The following is a 19019-nucleotide window of genomic DNA, read 5'->3' on the forward strand; positions in this document are numbered from 1 at the left end:
AAGTCACCAACATAGGAAAAAACCACACACATGCTTGTACAAAAATAACCTTTGAAGCCACAAGCTTTCCCTTTGGGCTGGTCCCTAGGATCAGGGCAAGCCTGGCTATGTGTTGAGGGAGTCCTCACACAGCCAATCTGCCAAGACTACAAAAGGTTTACTCTCTTTCTTTCTGGCTCCTGATATTCAAGAGAATCTGTGTCAAAACACTATCTCAACTAATTTAAGGAACAGTCTTCAGTGACCATGCACAGCAAGAAATACATTCTCTGTAAAAACAATTGAGTAAATTCATGAAACAAATGGCTATAGCCTTCAACAATAACAACAAAAAAAGGTCAAACCTGGGACAAGGAAAAAAATCTGATTTCCACAGTTACATTATAATGATTAAATGTCTTGTTTTCAAGAAGAAAATCACAAGACATTAGCAAATTATGAAAGACCTTAGGAAAGTAAAGCTCATTCATAGGAATAAATGTACTGACTGAAACAGTTCCTGAGAAAGTTCAGATAATAGACTAGTCAATGACTTTAAACAACTGTCTTAAATATACTAGAAGAACATAGAACCAACGAAAATGAAATGCAATATACCAAAACCTATGGGATGCAGGAAAAGTAGTGCTGACAAAAAATATGTAGCAGAAACACATTTTTAAAAAAAGACTTGATTGAAGCACACCAACAAACACTTAGGAAGAGTTAACTTCAACATTTCTCAAACTCTTCCAATACAGAATAGAAGGGTGCTCTTCCTAACTCACTTGATGAGGCCAGAGTAAGCCTAATACCAAAGCTGGATAAAGACAGTACAGCAAAATTGTAATATCCAATACCCTTTATGAATATAGATGGAAAACAAAATATTAAAAATCTGAATCTGAAGCATATAAAAAGATTATATACCATGAGCAAGTAGAATTTATCCCAGGACTGCAAGAGGTCAATATAAGAAAATTGATCCATGTAGTACATATTAATGAAATGAAAGAAAATACTACTTGATCACCTCAATAAACACAGAAAAGACATTTAACAAAAATTTAACAACCTTTTAAGATAAAAACACTGAGAAACATGAATAGACAGAAACTTCTTCAACAAAATAAAGGTAACCTATGAAAAACCCACAAATAACAACATTAATCAATGTTAAAAGACAAAGCTTTCCCATTAAGATGAGGAACAAAACAAGGATGCCCATTTTCACACTGCTATTCAATATTATACTATACTTCTAGCCAGAGAAATTAGACAAAAAGAAACAAAACTCATCAACAAAAAGGGAAACTATTCTATCAGAAAACATATTTGCTAATGATACATCTAATAAGGGTTTAACTTCCAAAATACATAAAAAAGATGATTCAGGACTTCTGCCAAGATGGAGACGTAGGTGGAGGAACCACCTTGCCTCTGTGCACAACCAAATCTAAGAACAACTATTTTTAACAACAATCACAACCAAGCCACACGGAAAATCGACAATACAGAGTCCAAAGACAACTAAATGCTCAGCTAAACCGGTAAGAGAAGCGAAACCAGCAGCGGAGCAGGTTAACAAGAAAAAATTCCCGGGTGGTGCGCGGTGCGCAAGCAGCTGAAAGCGCTGATCGCGAGCTAGCTACAGGAGCACACAGGGAAGAGGCGCGGCGGGCTGTCTCGGTGGGTCGCGTCTGCATGTGGAGAAACCAGTGAGAAGGGAAGCCTGCGCGGGGCAGCAGCCTCGCACAATTCCGGTCGGATAAACAAGCCCGAGGCGTGTGGTGTGACTGGACGGGCTGGGCTTGCGGAGAGGACCGCCATTGCTCCCTCTCTGACCACGCCCCCACACACAGCATCACAAACCAGCGACCTGGGTCGCCCCGTCCTGGTAAACAACTAAGGCTTCGCTCTGCTTACTTAACAGCACGAATAGACCAAAAATGGCTCTAGGACAACTCAGAGCCCCAGAACCGATAGATCTAAGCGATGAAGAAACAGCCAGTCTTTCAGATGCACAGTTCAAAACACTGGTTATCAGGATCCTTACAGAACTGGTTGATTTTAGTCACAAATTAGAGAAACATATGGAAGCTAAACTAATTGAAATGAATGGTAATACAAAGGAAACCAATAGTAATGGAAAGAAAATTGGGGCTCAAATCAAGGGAGTGGACCACAAGGAAGAAAAAAATGATCAAACAGAAAAGAATGAAGAAATAAGAATTCAGAAAAATGAGGAGAAGCTTAGGAACCTCCAGGACATCTTTAAACGTTCCAACATCCGAATTATAGGAGTACCAGAAGGGGGAAAGGCACAGCCACCAGTGGAAAACTTATTTGAACAAATAATAAAGGAAAATTTCCCCAATCTGGCAAAGGAAATAGACTTCCAGGAAATCCAGGAAGCTCAGAGAGTCCCAAAGAAGTTGCACCCAAGAAGGGACACACCAAAGCACATCATCATTACATTAGCCAAGATTAAAATGAAGGAGAGAATCGTAGAAGCAGCAAGAGCTAAGGGGACAGTCACCTACAAAGGAGTTCCCATCAGACTGTCAGCTGATTTCTCAAAAGAGACCTTACAGGCAAGAAGGGGCTGGAAAGAGGTATTCCAAGTCATGAAAACCAAAGACCTACAACCAAGATTGCTCTACCCAGCAAAGTTTTCATTTAGAATGGAAGGGCAGATAAAGTGCTTCTCAGATAAGACCAAATTCAAGGAGTTCATCATCACCAAGCCCTTATTATATGAAATGTTCAAGGGACTTACCTAAGAAAAAGAAGATAAAAAAGATGAACAGTGAAAGGACAGCAAACTCACAGTTAGTAACAACCACACCTAAAACAAAAGCAAACTAAGAGGACAGCTAGATCAGGAGCAGAACCATAGAAATGAAGATCTCATGGAGGGTTAGCAACAGGGGAGTGGGAGGAGGAGAAGGGGGAGAAGGTACAGAAAATAAGTAGCATAGACAGTAGGTAGAAAATAGATAGGGGGGAGGGTAAGAATAGTAAGGGAAATACAGAATCTAAAGAATTTGAGACACGTGTTCATGAACTAAAGGGGGAAATGGTGGGGGAGGGGTATGCAGGGTGGAGGGGAATGGAGGGGGGGAATAGAGCAAATGTAATGGCATAATCAATAAAAAAAATTAAAAAAATAAAAAAAAAGATGATTCAATTAAATAATGGGCAAAGGACCTGAATAGACACTTCTCCAAAGAGGACATACAGATGGCCAACAGACACATTAAAAAATGATCAATGTCCCTAATCATCAGATAGATTCAAATTAAAACCACAGTGAGAAACTGACGTACAGCTACCAGAACGGCTACCATCAATAAACCAACAAACAAGTACTTGATGTGGAAAATAGGGAAACCCAGTGCACTGTTGGTGGGACTGCAGACTGGTGCAGCCACTGTGCAAAACAGTATGAGTTTTCTAAAAAAATTAAAAATGGAACTGCCACCTTGGCTGGGGTGCCTCAATGGATTGAGCACTGGTCTGCAAACTGAAAAGTTGCCAGTTTGATCCCTGGTCTGGGCACATGCCTGGCTGCAGGCCAGGTCTCTGGTTGTGGGGGAGCAACTGTTCAATGTTTCTCACATTGATGTTTTTCTCCCTTCTTTCCCCTCCCTCTAAAAATAAATAAAATCTTAAAAAAAAAATAGAATTGTCTTTTGACACAGCAATCCCACTCTTAGAATATTATCTTAAGAATCCTTGCCCTGGCTGCTGTGGCTCAGTGGACTGAGCGCGGACCTGTGAACCAAGGGATTGTGGTTCGATTCCCAGTCAGGGCACATGGCTGGGTTGCAGGCCAGTTCCTGGCAGGGGACGCAGGAGAGGCAACCATACATTGATGTTTCTCTCCCTCTCACCTTCCCTTTCCCTCCAAAGATAAATAAATAATAATTTTTAAAAATTAAAAAAAAAAAGAATATTATCTTAAGAATCCCCAAACACCAATCTGGAAGAGTATATGCACTACTATGTTCATAGTCACATTGTTTACAGTAAACCAAGATCTAGATATAACCCATGTGAGCATCAGTACACGAGAGGATAAAAATGGTATATTTACACAGTGGAATACTACACGGCTATAAAACAGAAGGAACTCTTAACCTTTTGCAACATAGACGGACCTGGAGATTATTATGCTCAGTAAAATAAACCAGTCAGTAAAATTCAAATACTATATTATCTCACATATATGGGAAATCTAATGAAAAAAATAGAAACAGAGACATACACACATAGAACAGACTGACAGTTGTCAGAAGACAGAGGGTTGTGGGGGACTGAATGAAAGAACATGAAGGGATTAGCCAAAGAACACCTGTGTGTGACCCATGGACAGGGACAACAGTGTGGTGATGGCCTGAAGAAAGGTGGGGGTCGGGGGCAGCAAGGGCTGGGTGCAAGTGGGTCAAGGGAGAAAATTGGGACAACTGCAATATTGTAAACAATAAAAATAAACTTAGGGGGAAAAAGCAAGGAAGGTGGGGATCATTTCAACCTGGAATCTAGAGCCAGTTCTTCAGAGGCACAGATGAAAATCTGGTCTTGCCACAGGTATCTAATTGGTTTTGTGTGTGGAGAAATCTTGTAGAACTGAGAGCCTTTAACCTCTGGGATCTGACACTATCTCATCAAAATTGAGTTGAATCACAGGACACCCAACTAGGTCTGCAGATTTCCCTGGATGTGTGAAGGGAACACCACCCAACATGCACATTCAACTTGTGACCAGAATTGCTACAGTAACATGTATATTACAGGCCATCTAAAATTAGAATATTTGTTATTAAATGTTGAAGACCCTTAATAGTTAAGATTTCTAGAGTTGGAGTAGTAGTATATACAACTTACAAAAAAATAGGTAGATATAAATTCCAGGAACAATACTCTGGTTTCTACCTCTTAGTATAATTTTTCAATTAAGATAATGGTAGAAAAATATCTTTATCTTATTCTAAATATATTATTTACCTTTTGTTGATATAGTGAATCAAACTATAAATAACATCTCGAAGAACAAAGGCCCAAGCTCCTCCTAAGCCAGTTTTTATCTCTTTCAATAATAAACTAACAAACAGGTGATATATTTTGAAAATTCTGTGTTTTTTATAAACATTATTTGTCTCAGCAGCTTGCTCACATATAGCTAGAAGAATTTTCTGATAGGAATCCTATAAAATAAAGATACATTTTAGTAAAAACTTGTCAAATCACAGATACTCAGGTAAAATACATTCATATTCAAAACAAATTATATAATTTAGTTTTGGGTCTGATATCAAATGTAAAATGTTACATTAAAATTACTATATTAAACAAAAAATTACAATTTACTTAATATTCATAAACTGTAATTAAATAACATACTAAAATATATTTCCATGAGCCAATATATGACTAAACTGTAACAAAAAATTCAGCCCTCATATGTAACACATTTGAATCAATACTGACAAATATGATACCAAGATATAAACCTATAAGTATTTTTCTACTTCATTTATTCAGATAAATTTTCTATTCATTTACTTTTTTCTCTTTATGATTTGCATACACAGATATTCTAGCTGAAACAGTAGAAATTCACTTTTCAGTTATTACACTAGTATTGTATACTTACAGGGCTTTTGGAAAGAATTTCTAAAATACTTTTAAACTTGGTTTTATGGCAATTGCTGATATATGCAAATGTTGCTTTAATCACATGCGAGGGAAAATGAGGTGGATTAGGAGCAGGATCCAAATCCCTAATAGTTACAGAAAAAAAATGTTACCATATTCAGACCATAATCATCAAGAAAAAACAGATCTGACTTTAAGACTACAGAATAAAAATTAGGTAACTTCAAATTTAAAAATTATTTCTCTACTGAGAAACTAGGCTTTTAATAAAATTATATATACATATACACACACACACACACACATCATATATATACACATATATGCCTGTATACATCAACCAGAATACCTAAATACTTTTACCTTCTAGAACTTAGTTTTTAAATGATTTGCTTAAAAATTCTTTTATGAAGTTAATGGTAATTCCACAGAGGAGTCTCAGTGTTACTCCAGGTATCAACTAAAGCTCTATGCTAGTACTGTAAATACAATGATATTTTAAGACAACAGTCAAACATTATATCAAACGAAATTATATACATAGAAGTACTTTGGAAGCTATTACTATTTCATATGCCTAGCACTGTAGGACATACAAAAAAAGGGTGCTTTCAAGCAGTTTATAGTCAAGCTTGGAAAATAACTAACATTCATGTCAACCAAGTGCCTTTACACATCCAAGTGAAACTGTGTACAATAAGTGTACAGTAAGATTCTGATAGCTAAAGAGGATGATAAAGCAAAGGGGATCTAGACATGCAAATCACAGAACAAAGAAGAGAACATAGAATAATGTGTCATGAAGAAAATTTCGACAGACAACCAATGGCACAATGCTCAAATACTAGAGATGAGGGGAAAAGGTCATGAATTTGCAAGCGAGGTGGTAAATTACAGCAGTTATTGTGAAAGAGCCTACAGTAGAAGCAAATAGGTAATTACTTCAAAGGAAGTTATTTTTTTAAGAAACAATTTAAAGGCAGAGTACACACCTAAAAACTGAAATAGATATTTAAAAGTGTCAAACAATATACTTGTGAATAGACTTCTGAAATTGTAGCTAATTCTCTAAATTTAAAATACCCATACCCTGGAAAGTCACATAGGTCAGTGCTTTGGCTTTCACCAGCAGTTGCAGGTTCATGTAATGTCATCAATAATTCCACCACAATCTCTGGTAGATTAGTAATGAATAAATGATCAATCTGCAAGGATATAAAATAAAAATGTATCTAAGTGTTTATATCTGCATAAGAGCTCAAGGGGTTGACATTATCACCTCATTTCCAAAATTATTCAGAGACTACAGATGATCAAAGATCCAAGATCTGCAAGACATACACCTAACTCCACTTTTTTTTTTATTATGCAACAAACTTATAAACTGAGAGGAAATTACAGAAATCATACCAAACAAGACTTGCTTAATATGGCCTTTTAATTTTTAAAATCATTTTAAGTGATGAAGACTTCAGGTCTAACATGAAATTTCTCAGCCTAATCATTTCCCTGCCAACCAAATTCCCCATTGATCTGTACTTCTCCTCAATCTGAATTTCACTCTTATTTGGGAATGCTATTTCACTTAGAAAACTTTACTAGTAAAAATTCTCAGTGCCCAGCAATAATCATCTCTTTGTTCCCTACATGACTTCTCCCCATAGTTGATACCCCAAATTCTGAAGCTAGCTACTACCCATATCCTGTCATCAACTGTAAACTAAAATCCAACAGGAGACCTGACTGGTGTGGCTCAGTGGCTGAGCATCCTGCAAACTGAAAGAAAGGTCGCCAGTTCAATTCCTGGTTAGGACACAGGCCAGGTCCCTGTTTGGGAGCATGCAAGAGGCAACCGATCAATGTTTCTCTTTCACATAGACGTTTCTGCGTCCCTTGTTTCCTCCCTTTCTCTAAAAACAAATAAAAATCTTTAAAATCCAGCAAGAGTAAACTCTTTCTCAATCAATTCCTGCTACAGGTAGCTTCACAAAGAACATAAATCCTCTAAATATGAAGAATGGTTCTGCTACATTTTACCTCAGCCAAATGAACGAAAACTGTTTGAGTCTTAAAGGTGAATTTATTAGCTCTTAAAATAAAGAATTACAGTGCTTTAAACTAAAACACAAAAGGCAGATTTACTTGATGCACTTGGAAACACTTCCTCATAAGAGAAATATTTCTGAATGTGATAAGATACCTAATGTAAAATCTTAGCCATTCCCTCAGGCTTACATATCGGTTGTCCAATCATCATTTCCAAGGTTGTAGCCCTTATAAAATTTCAGCCTCATTTAAAATATACCTGGAATAAGTAATGATAAACTGGATAACTATAATTATATCAGAGGAAAAATTAACACTAGTTTCCTTGCACATAAGATCACAACCAACTTCACTAGTTTCATATGATTCTCTAAGTAAGATCTGTAATTTTAGCTATAGTCCATTTAAATGGTTCAGATAGCTAGGCATAACTCTGCAATCTTAAACGGTAAAGACTTTAGGCATTTAAAAATGAACAGTTTTAGAACTCAAACACTGATAATAATTTGTACCAACAACAACAATAAAAGAATCTAGAAGACTCATTCAGATAAAGTACATACTAGAGAAAAATATTTAACTTACACAGTTCATAATAGGGACTACCAAGAACTTAATATATTTAACAAAGAAGCCAAGAAACCAAAGTTTAATACAACTGCTTTTCTTCCTCATTGTGACCCTGAAAATTGCTATTTTTTGGTCTAAATACATAAAAGAGAATATAAGACTGGGCCTGCTCAGAAGTCTAAGATAGGAGATTGGGAGGGAAAAAGAAGAAACAGAATGTATCTCATAAATTCTACTACCTTTGGTATGCCAACATTCTGGTGCAAATATCTTTTGGGAAAGGAACTCCTCTGCTTACCATTTGCCTCCAGACTATATAGACTTACAAGCAGCTCTCACTGGCAATGGTCCACCTAGGCAACTGGGAGACTTGCTGTGACATTTTATGGTTTAACACAGATAAGTGAGCAACCAAAAAAGAGGCTCTAAGAAGTTTATGCAACTCAATTTTATATTAACAAGATTTGATTAGTCACCTTTATTTACATTTAAAAAAAAAAAACAACCCTGAACTGACCAATCCTCTATAACCTTAAAAAAGATTACCTATGATCCTGACCAGTGTGGTTGGGTGACATTCCACAAAGCAAAAGGTCACCAGTTTGATTCCTGCTCTGGGCACATGCCTGGGTTGCAGGTTCAGTCCCCATTTGGGGTGTGTATGAGAGGCAACTGATTGATGTTCTCTCATATTAATGTTTCTTTCCTCTTTTTTCCTCCCTTCCCCACTCTCTGAAAATAAATAAGAACTTAAAAAAGATTATATATGTGATTTAATATAAGTTGCCTCAAATAATTTTGAATTTATGTAAATTACTATGAAACAAACAAAAAATTTAAGATCCTTTATTTCCGTGACTCCATCATTTATCAGATATACTCAATATATCTGAGTATATCAATATATACTAGGTGGTTGGGATACATCAACAAGAAAGAAAAAAGAAGAAAATTCTACCTTTGTAGTAGTTATACTAGAGATGACTGATAAAAAACAATGAACATAATTCCCGAGTAAATTATGCCATATGTTAGAAGGTAGCCAGGGGAAAAAGAAAGATCAGGGTATGAAAATTTGGAATTGTATTTTTCCTTGAAAAGTGAAGGGCTTAATGAGACTGAAGAAGAAATAAGGAGGGTTTTCTATATATTATTCAGTACTGCTTGAATTTAACTTACATTTACAATGACTACCAATTAAAATAAACTTTAAAAAGGAACAAAATAAAATTATTCAAGTGATTTTTAAAAAATATTTTATTAAAAACATTTCATTTAAAAGCGAATCAAAAGGAGACAACACTGTATAACAACACAAATTTTCATGGACTATCTGTGCTAGGTAGTGATTATCACATATCAAATTTAACTATATAAATGAATACAGAACATTAAAATTTTAAAGTTACCACTTAGATAAATTAGGGAAAAGGTGGAGGTAAAAGTTGAAGTCATACCTGTTTACCTAGTAAGTTTTCATCCTTAAGTATATCATAGACTTTAGAAGCATTCTCTCTTTGCTGTGCCATCCCAGGGTCTCCTGTAACCTCACAGGCAAAGTAAGGAAGAATATTTACTAGAATCTTTGGAAAGCAATCTATCAGAAGACGTTTCCAATCCTCTTGAATCAGATTAGCAATGGACTTCACCTCATCAAAATCACTTCTAATCACCAGATGTGGAATCAAAACTTTATAACAAGATCTAAAATATAAAAAATTAAAATATAAATTCTACATAACTTTTCATAGTAAAATTTTATAATAGTTTTTAAAATAATGAAACATTTTCAATAAGCATTACTATCATTTATACAGATGAAACATTCTTTTAAAAATTATTTATTTATCTTTAGAGGAGAAGGGAAGGATAGAGGAAGAGAAATATCAATGTATGGTTGGCTCTTGTGCATTCCCTGCTGGGAACTAGCCTGCAACCCAGGCATGTGCCCTGACTGAGAATCGAACCACGATCCTTTGGTTTGCAGGCCTGTGCTCAATCCACTGAGCTATACCAGCCAGGGCAGATGAAACATTCTTATTCTACATTTATTTTTAGTTTAGTTAGCTTTTTATTTTTGACATTATATTTTATTGTTTTACTACTACAGTTGTCCCAAATTTTCCCCCTTTGCTCCCTTCTATCAAGCCCCTTCCTGCAATCCCCACACTATTGTCTACATCCATGGATCATGCATTATGTTCATTGGCTACTCTATTCCCAACACTGTACTTTATAGCCCCATGAATATTCTGTAACTACCAATCACTATTTCTTAATCCCCTCGTCCTTTACCCCAATCTCCACCCCATGACCACCTTCCCATCTGACAACCATCAAAATGCTCACTGTATCTATGATTCTATTTCTGTTCTGCTTGTCTATTTTGGTTTTTCTAGAATCAATTATTGATAGATATGTATTTACTGCCATTTTATTGTTCATATTTTTGATCTCCTTCTTAAAGAAGATCCTTTCACATTTCATATAATACTGGTTTGGTGGTGATGAACTAACTCCTTTAGTTTTTTTCTGGCCTGAGAAGCTCTTTATCGGTCCTCTGATTCTAAATGACAGCTTTGCTGGGTAGAGTAATTTGGTTGTAGGTCCTTGCTTTTTATCACTCAATATCTCTTGGCAATCCCTTCTAGCCTACTAAGTTTGTTTTTAGAAATCAGCTGACAGTCTTATGGGAGCTCCTCTGTAGGTAACTAGCTTCTTTTCTCTTGCTGCTTTTAAGATTCTATGTCTTTAATTTCAGCACTTTAATTATGATGTGTATTGAAGTGGTCCTCTTTGCATTCATCTTGTTTGAGACTCCATGTTCTTCCCGGACTTGTATGTCTATTTTCTTCGCCAAGTTAGGGAATATTTCCGTCGTTACTTTTTCAAATAGGTGTCCAATTTCTTGCTCTCTCTCTTCCTTCTGGCACCTCTATGATGCAGATGTTGGTATGCTTGAAGCTGTCCCAGAGGCTCTTTAACTATCCTCATTTTTTTGGATTCTCTTTTCTTCTTGCTGTTCTGATTAGTTGTTTTTTCTTTTCCTATATTGTAAATCATTGATTTGATTCTCAGCTTCATTCACTCTACTATTGATTCCCTGTAAATTGTTCTTTGTTTCAATCAGTATAGACTTCATTTCTGACTAAACCTTTTTTATGCTGTTTATGCTTAGTGAGGTCCTCACTAAGTTTCTTGAGCAAACTTATAACCAGTGTTTTGAACTCTACAACTGATAGATTGCCTATATCCATTCTGTTTAGTTCTTTTTCTGAAGTTTTGATCTGTTCTTTCATTTGAGCCATATTTCTTTGTTTTCTCATTTTGGCAGCCTCCCTGTGTTTGTTTCCATGTATTGGGTAGAGTTGCTATGTCTACCTTCATGTGGGCTATGCACACCTCCTGTTGTGTTTGAGCCATACTTGCTGTTGGCGCGTCAAAGGTCAGCCACCAACTGAGTTCTGTCAGGGGTCATGCACCATAAGCTACAATGTGATCTGCAGATGTCTGCTACTTTTGCTAGGGTTGGGGGTAACCTGGTAAGGCCAAGCTGTGAACCAAGGCTGGTTGCTGTTACTGCCACGCATGGGGCCACTTTATAAGAGGTATGGGGCTCAGTGAAACCAGATGCTGCTTATTTGAAAGTTTAGAAAAATCTGAAGCATGGGTCAAGACAAGCCATTCATACAGAAAAGTCACTGGAAACTGCTTAGGCGGGCCCAAAAGTTGGGTGCAGCAAGGCCTCAGGGAATCACCAGGGTTGGAAAAAAGTGTTAACCAAATTTACGGAGTCTCAGATATGGCGCCCACAGAGCTGGCTTTGTGGTTCTGTCAGGGAAGACTCAGAAAATGCACAGTGGCCTCTACCAGCACTTCTTTCTGGCAGAAAGCTGCTCCCCAGCTCTCACCCTGATGCTGGACAACTCAGTTCCTCCCTGTAAGTGTCTGATGTCTTTCAATCTTCTGCCCCACATGCTACAACTCAGAGGGAGTAAGTCCAAGTAAGTTGGTGCATGGACCTTTGAAGAGGAAATGCCTGGGACTCTAGTGGTTCAGTCTTCCGCAGCCTTAATCCCCACTGGTTTCAACAGCCAGAAATTATGGGAATTTAATTCCCTGGCATTTGAACCCTGGGTTGGGGAATCCTAGAGTAGGGCTTGGACTCCTTGCGCCCAAGATATCCTATTGATTTTTATCCACCACACAGGATGTGGGACTAGCCAGTTCTGCGTTTCCGCCCCTCCTACCAGTTTTGATGTGGTTTCTTCTTGAATTCCATAGCTGATTTCTTCTCTAATTCTGTAGTTGTAGAACTTCCTTTGAACTTGATTTGTGATGGTTCTGAATGCTGGTTGTTCTATAGTTTAGTTGTAATTCTGATGTGATTGTATGAAAAGGGGGAGCCATTTTTACCTATGCTGCCATCTTCACCCTCGTTTACTTTGCCTTTTTCCTTACTCTAATTTTATAAATGGAATAATAAAGTTAGTAAATTCTAACTAGTCACACTAAAAAATAGAGATCTTAGAATATATTGCCTTAATTCTGTCATCAAAACAGTACAAATTAAATTTTATTTACTTCTTCTGCATAAGCAATTTATATAAAACTATTTTAAAATGAAATGTGAAAGCAATTTATAAATTCAAAAAATAAATGTAAATATTATTGCCCAACTGAATGAGTAATAAATACCACTTAACAATTATGAACTAACCTCCCATCATTCTGATACCCACATTAATTAGTTATTTCAAACCTTTGCATTTTCAAATTTTTCTCCTCTAGAGGTAGAGTTAGCAAACACAAATACTTTTACATTAGAATAGAAATAATGACTAAATGTCCTAAAGTCAAGCAACACAAAATAAAAACAAGGCAAAAAAACCCCAGCACTAGTTATCTTTCACTTTTCACAGAAAAGATTAACAAATGTTAAATCTGAAAGGGATGTTAAAGATCTCCTCATGTAAATTACCTGCCTTACTTTACAGATTTAAAAAATCAAGTCCTAAAGGATGGTTACATGGTTTGCCTAAAATCACATAACCAGTTACTGGCACAGCAAAGACCAGATCCAAAGTCCAGTGATTCCCTTTAATACACTTTCATTAAAACAACCCATCCTGCCTCTCATACTATACAACCTCCCATGTCTACGTATGTGGAGGTGTAATTGCCGAACATTTATACCTAATTTTTAGTTACACATATTTCACATGTGCCATATATAAACCTACCTATAAAAATCCTCGATGTTTGCATAGTTTAATAAAATAAAAGGAAAAGAGGATAAGCTGTATTCAGTATCTTGAAGATTTAGCCATTCCCAAACCAGATAATCCAAATGAGAAGCCATGAAGTCTTCTAAATGCCTGTATCCAAAACTTTCGGAAACTTTCTCTAAAACCTGTACAAATCAAAAAGAAGTTAATTCTTTAAGAAAACAGCAAAGTAATATGTTATTTAAATCTTTGTTAATATTTACTAACAGTATGACTTCAGTATTCATTTAACTTTTTTATACCTTGATTTACTCATCTATGAGCTGGGGATAATAAAAGTACCCTGTTCGGCAAGACTAATTAAGAAAAGTGCATTTAATATAACTAGCACAGTGCCTGGAACATAGCAAACCTTTAATACATTTTACATAAATTTAGATTTAAACAGAAAAATACATTGCAATTTTCAACATTTCATTATATTCAAAATGAATATAAAAGGAAGGTCTACAGTAAAACAATTCTTCTCAGTCCTAAACCCAATGAGAAAATCAAAACACTATATTCCACTTACAATAATAACTAGGTAGTATAACTGTATAATTATTTAAAGCAATTTATTTTAACCAAGAAGTAGAAGTCTCCCTTGTCCAAGACTGACTGCCTATGGATTTGCTAACTGCAAAGCTCCATGGAAACCATGCTGTTGGAATGCTGAATGGTAAACCACTGACCTGTCACTGGCTCATCTGTGAAAATCTACACCGGAAAGGCTTGCTTCCCAAACCATGAATGCTGAGCAGGTGGAACAGGGAACAGAAGAACATTCTACAACACTGTGCTGATGTAACTGCAAGGCTGAACACTGGTCTTCCTTCTCTAATCATGCAACTGAAAAGGTCTAATATTTTACTCCTGGCACTGCTACATACCAATGTCCTGCCTGAGAATCAACAAGGCAAAACACTTGCTAATGCTGTTTTCCCTATGTCTTTCCCTCAGTAAATGCTATTCCAGAGGACCTACTCTGTATGACGACGGGTCATTCACCCACGTTAGTTCAATATATGCCTGGTGAAATGCTCTTAAACTGAATGTAAGAAATAACAGAGCATACAAATAAATACACTATTTAAAATACACTATTAAAAAATAAAACTGTCTCCAATTCTTTCACAAGTGCCATTTTGAAATTCTAACTTAACTTTTTTAATTGCTTAAAAGTTATCCAAGAAAGATTATATTCATCCATGTGTACCTTTTTAATGAGGTGAGGCTCTAATCCATTCTTTTTAACAGATTTACATAGGACAAACAAAGCCCGCTTTTCACAGACAGGACTACAGTTTAAAACCACAGCTATCATCATCAGTAAAACAGCTTTTCTATTATAAATTTCATCCAAAAGTCCAGGGTTCTCAGCTCTGTGGGACTTAAGAAGAATTTTAAACAATAATGTAATTAAATATTTAAAATTACAAACAAACCAGGCTAAAATCAAAGTACACCCTGACAACACTAAGCTGCCCTGAACAGTTTAAATCTTTAGTGATCCTTTAAATTCATAGTGATGAAGCCAAGAGTAGAGATTTTGAGAAAATATCTAAATTTCTAGAGTGGCGAAGATTGCTTCTGATAAGATATTATGGAATGAATTGCTAAATATTTCAGTGAGGTATAAAGCACTTTAATGAAAAAATAAAAGAAATTGTAAGAAGAGGGTGAGAGAGATTAAAGTTCCTCTTCAACTCCCAAGTATACCTCATAAGATATTTATTATCATTATAACAATATGTAGCTCTTTATACTTTTAAAAATATTATCACATATTATCAAAAGGAACAATGAACTCACACAACTAGATAGAACAGTATATGCTTCAATCATTATAATATCCCTACACATTTTTTGAGAAGCTATTTTTTGAAAAACTTGATAGAAGTTTCTCTTCACATTCAGAAGAAGCTGCTACTCTAATCCTAGTTCAGGTTTTTGGTCCAAGAAAAAGTAAGGACCTAATTCCTGTACTAAGTGGCAATCAATGATGTTTTTAAAAATAGCTATGTAGTCTACCCTAAGTCAACTCCACCTATTCCTTATAAGAGACAGATCTACAGACTCTCTAACATCCTAGTTAAAAGTCTACTTTTACTCAGAGCTAAACTCATTCTAGCTGCCCTCTAAAATGTATAGAAGATCAAATTCTTTTTATCAACTTGTTCATGACACTATGCTTCTATCAATGATGTCAAGGCAGACTTTGCTTTTCTGAATAACTACTACAATGTTGATTAATAGTGTATTCTTAAGATGTAAAACTTCCTAGGCATTTTTCTAAATGAATTGTTGTCATGTCAATATTTTCTCTTTCCACACAGACTTTTAAATGTATAATACACATTATCTCTATAAATTTTATACTATTTATAAATTTTACACTCGTCTTTCAAATCTACTGAAATAGTTTTCTAAACTATGATTCTTTCATACAACTATCCTTTTCAGTCTTGTGTTACCACAGATTAGACAGACATTTGATTAAATGCCTCCTATACTTTTTACAAACAACTCAAGGCATAAGTAAATAAATACATCCTAAGACTAAGACGTTTGCACTTCAAGAAAAATATTATCATGCTACAGAGAAATAAAAGAACCATACGGTTCTCTAAAGAACACCAAGATAATTTGATCTTCCATAGTAGAACATTTTTCAGTACATTTCTTCCTATTGTTACCTGCTCTGTGAACTAGCTTTTGTCTAGATCTTACAAAAACATTTTTAAATAAAAAAGCCATTTATGTTCCTAAAAACTGAGAAAATTGTTTTTCCCAGAAAAATGATACATATAAGTGGAACTAAAGGAAACTGCCATTATTCAATCGAGTCTTACCTATAAATACAGGAATTTCAATCCATTCAAACAGTTGTTTTAGTGTAACTTTATACTGTAAACTATCAGGTATAAAGTATCTTAGCCCAAAGTTGGTAAAGTAATAATGGTATACTTATAGAAAGTATTAGATAACAGCAAATACACATTACTAAAATTACCATTTCTCTCATTCCTTCCTGAGCTTTTGAGTATGCATTTTCAAAAGCTGTTTGCTGGAGCTTCAAAGGAAGTGCTTTCAGTAATGTGGAAGATCCTGCTTCTTTCATGTCCTGGAATAATCTTTAAAAAAAAACATAAAGTGAAATAATATTTTTACCTTAATCTTAATGTCTAAAACACATTATAGGACAAAAATAAGTTACTATGTGAGACACTAACATACTAGGTCTTCTTTCCAAACACCAAGAAAATCTGAGTCAATTTAAAACAAGTTCAGAATTATTTAGTTCAAGATTCAGAAATGATTATTTTTAATTATGGTTGACATACAATGTAGCTATTTTTTTAAAGATTTTATTTGTTTTTAAAGAGAGAGGAAGGGAGGGAGAAAAAGAGGGAGAGAAACATTGATAGGCTGCATTTTCTTCATGTCCTGACCAGGAACCAAACCTGCAGCCTGGGCATGTTACCTGACCAGGAATGTAACCAGTAACCCTTTGATTTGTGGGATGACACCCAAACAACTAAGCCACACTGGTCAGGGCTGTGTTAGCTATTTTTAATATGACAACTAGTAACCTATGGCTATGCTAGACATTGCGCTGATATCTGCAGCAGCCAGACATTCATAAATACCTAACTCATTACCTATTGATTGACTCTGCAGCCAACATGCGAACTTGGTGATCATTATCAGCAAGAAATTGTGGAAATACTTCATTTACAGGAAAGTCTTCATTCATTGCATTAAGAATAGCCCATTTTGAGTAAGGATCAGCCTTTGGGAAAGGAACGACTTAGGTTAAATATGAAATACTAAGCAAAAAATCACCTCAAACACACAGAAAAAAGGCTGAATAATTTTTTTTAAGTTATGGAAACCTTAATAATACATAATGTGGAGAAACTCACCTCAAGCAAAGTTTTAAGGCATTTTACTAGGGCCATTCTTACAGAGAATGTGCATTTCCCCTCCTTTGTTAAGTGCCTGAAATAAAGTGTTTCAATGTCAAGTATTTATTCCAATAAAAGCACAGTAAAAAAGAAAATTACTGGACATTAGGGTTATTTTAAGTTACTTTAGAATTTCTTTCCACGCTAACTTTAATTCTCATTATGTGGCACATGCCATTATTCTAAACCTTCTAAAAATATTCCACCTAAAGGATACAATAGAAGTTCATTTTAATGTATATTACGTTTATAATATTATGACTTATTCTGGGGCTCTCTTACTTCAGCTAATCACATTGTAATCAACTTAGTTTAAAGGGAATTTTTTAAGTCTTCGTTTTTATATCAAAGATTTCAAAACCATATTCCATACTGATTTAGAAGTCCTTCTCAAGTGGTATGACAGCTCCGAATTATACATATGTGCTCCTCCACAAGTATCATGGTGCTATCTCACACTATCACTATATACATGAAATAACCAGACAGTGACAAGTCCAATTTTTTCATTTTAGGAACATGAATGATTCAACTGTTTAAAGCTTATTACATTTTGCTTTATTCACCACACATGCCAAACTACTAAGTGATTCAAAATTCACAGGGAAATATACTAAACACACTTTAGAAAGCCAAGGCTTAAGAGGAATACAGTGTAATTCTCCAAGAAAGTAAGGAAGAGAACAGAAATTACATTCTACTGTTGTTAAAAGATGTTTATAGTTACATTTAAGGATGAGAAGAAATTACTAATGCAGAAACGCAAAATGTGCATTTGTATCAGAAGAAGCTAAAGAAAAATAAGAGCTCCACAGAATAATCTGTACCTACCAAAATGCTCCAGTAACTCTTAGAAACTGTCCTTGAGCATCCCTTGTGTTTTCAGCATCTGTACTGCTCTGACATAGGTTCGGCACTATGTAAAGCGTGTGGTTTAAAATTGTTTTACAAACATCTTGGTCACGACGATACAAAGAACACACGTTACTAAGGAGGGAAAAGTTTAACTTTATAAGTATAACAGAACACATCACTCAGTTTATAAATTTAAAGTGAACATAATATGGTTTCAATTTCTTACGATAGTGGTTTCAGAAGTTCAACAAGATCTTCCACTGGCAAAGGATATTCTTCTCCAGGGAGCTCCTTTAAAAGCACTAGATACTAAAATAGTTGAGAAGAAAATCAGTTTTTAAAAAATATGTCATTTACTTAAGTATATATGTAACCAAAAATTCATATACAGACCCATTCATTCAAACACACATATAACGAGGGAATTCTTTTAAAAGGCAGTATAATTTTAAAAAAAGAAAAGTGTCTCAAGTCAAACAGAGCCGATTCGAATCCTAGCTCAACTTACTACTTGTATGGTTAAAAACTTGCCTTGTCATCTGAGCCTTTGTACCCTCACCCGGAAAATAGGGACATAATATTTAACTGGCTGGATTACTGTGAAGATTAAAGGGAATGAATGTAAAGCCTAGCACTTATTAGAGGAATTCAATAAATGATAGTTATCAAT

The 19019-nt window shown here is 35.4% G+C and overlaps 1 protein-coding gene across 5 annotated transcripts in view; it reads right to left on the reverse strand.

The window, feature by feature from the left end:
* ATM (ATM serine/threonine kinase) overlaps positions 1-19019 on the reverse strand; it is a 170611-nt gene that overhangs the window by 86654 nt on the left and 64938 nt on the right. For all 5 annotated transcript variants that reach the window (XM_053670385.1, XM_053670384.1, XM_053670387.1 and 2 more), the window contains 11 exons: positions 18576-18658; positions 18326-18481; positions 17453-17528; positions 17189-17319; positions 16540-16660; positions 14743-14916; positions 13500-13669; positions 9714-9960; positions 6730-6845; positions 5639-5765; positions 4990-5189 (listed from right to left, as the gene is read on the reverse strand). In XM_053670385.1, coding sequence (XP_053526360.1) covers positions 4990-5189; positions 5639-5765; positions 6730-6845; positions 9714-9960; positions 13500-13669; positions 14743-14916; positions 16540-16660; positions 17189-17319; positions 17453-17528; positions 18326-18481; positions 18576-18658 — 1601 coding nt within the window. The remainder of the gene's footprint in view (positions 1-4989; positions 5190-5638; positions 5766-6729; positions 6846-9713; positions 9961-13499; positions 13670-14742; positions 14917-16539; positions 16661-17188; positions 17320-17452; positions 17529-18325; positions 18482-18575; positions 18659-19019) is intronic.

Source organism: Artibeus jamaicensis, unplaced genomic scaffold, assembly GCF_021234435.1.
Source record: "Artibeus jamaicensis isolate MK-2021 breed Jamaican fruit bat unplaced genomic scaffold, CSHL_Jam_final contig_585, whole genome shotgun sequence".
NCBI classification, from domain to species: Eukaryota; Metazoa; Chordata; class Mammalia; order Chiroptera; family Phyllostomidae; genus Artibeus; species Artibeus jamaicensis.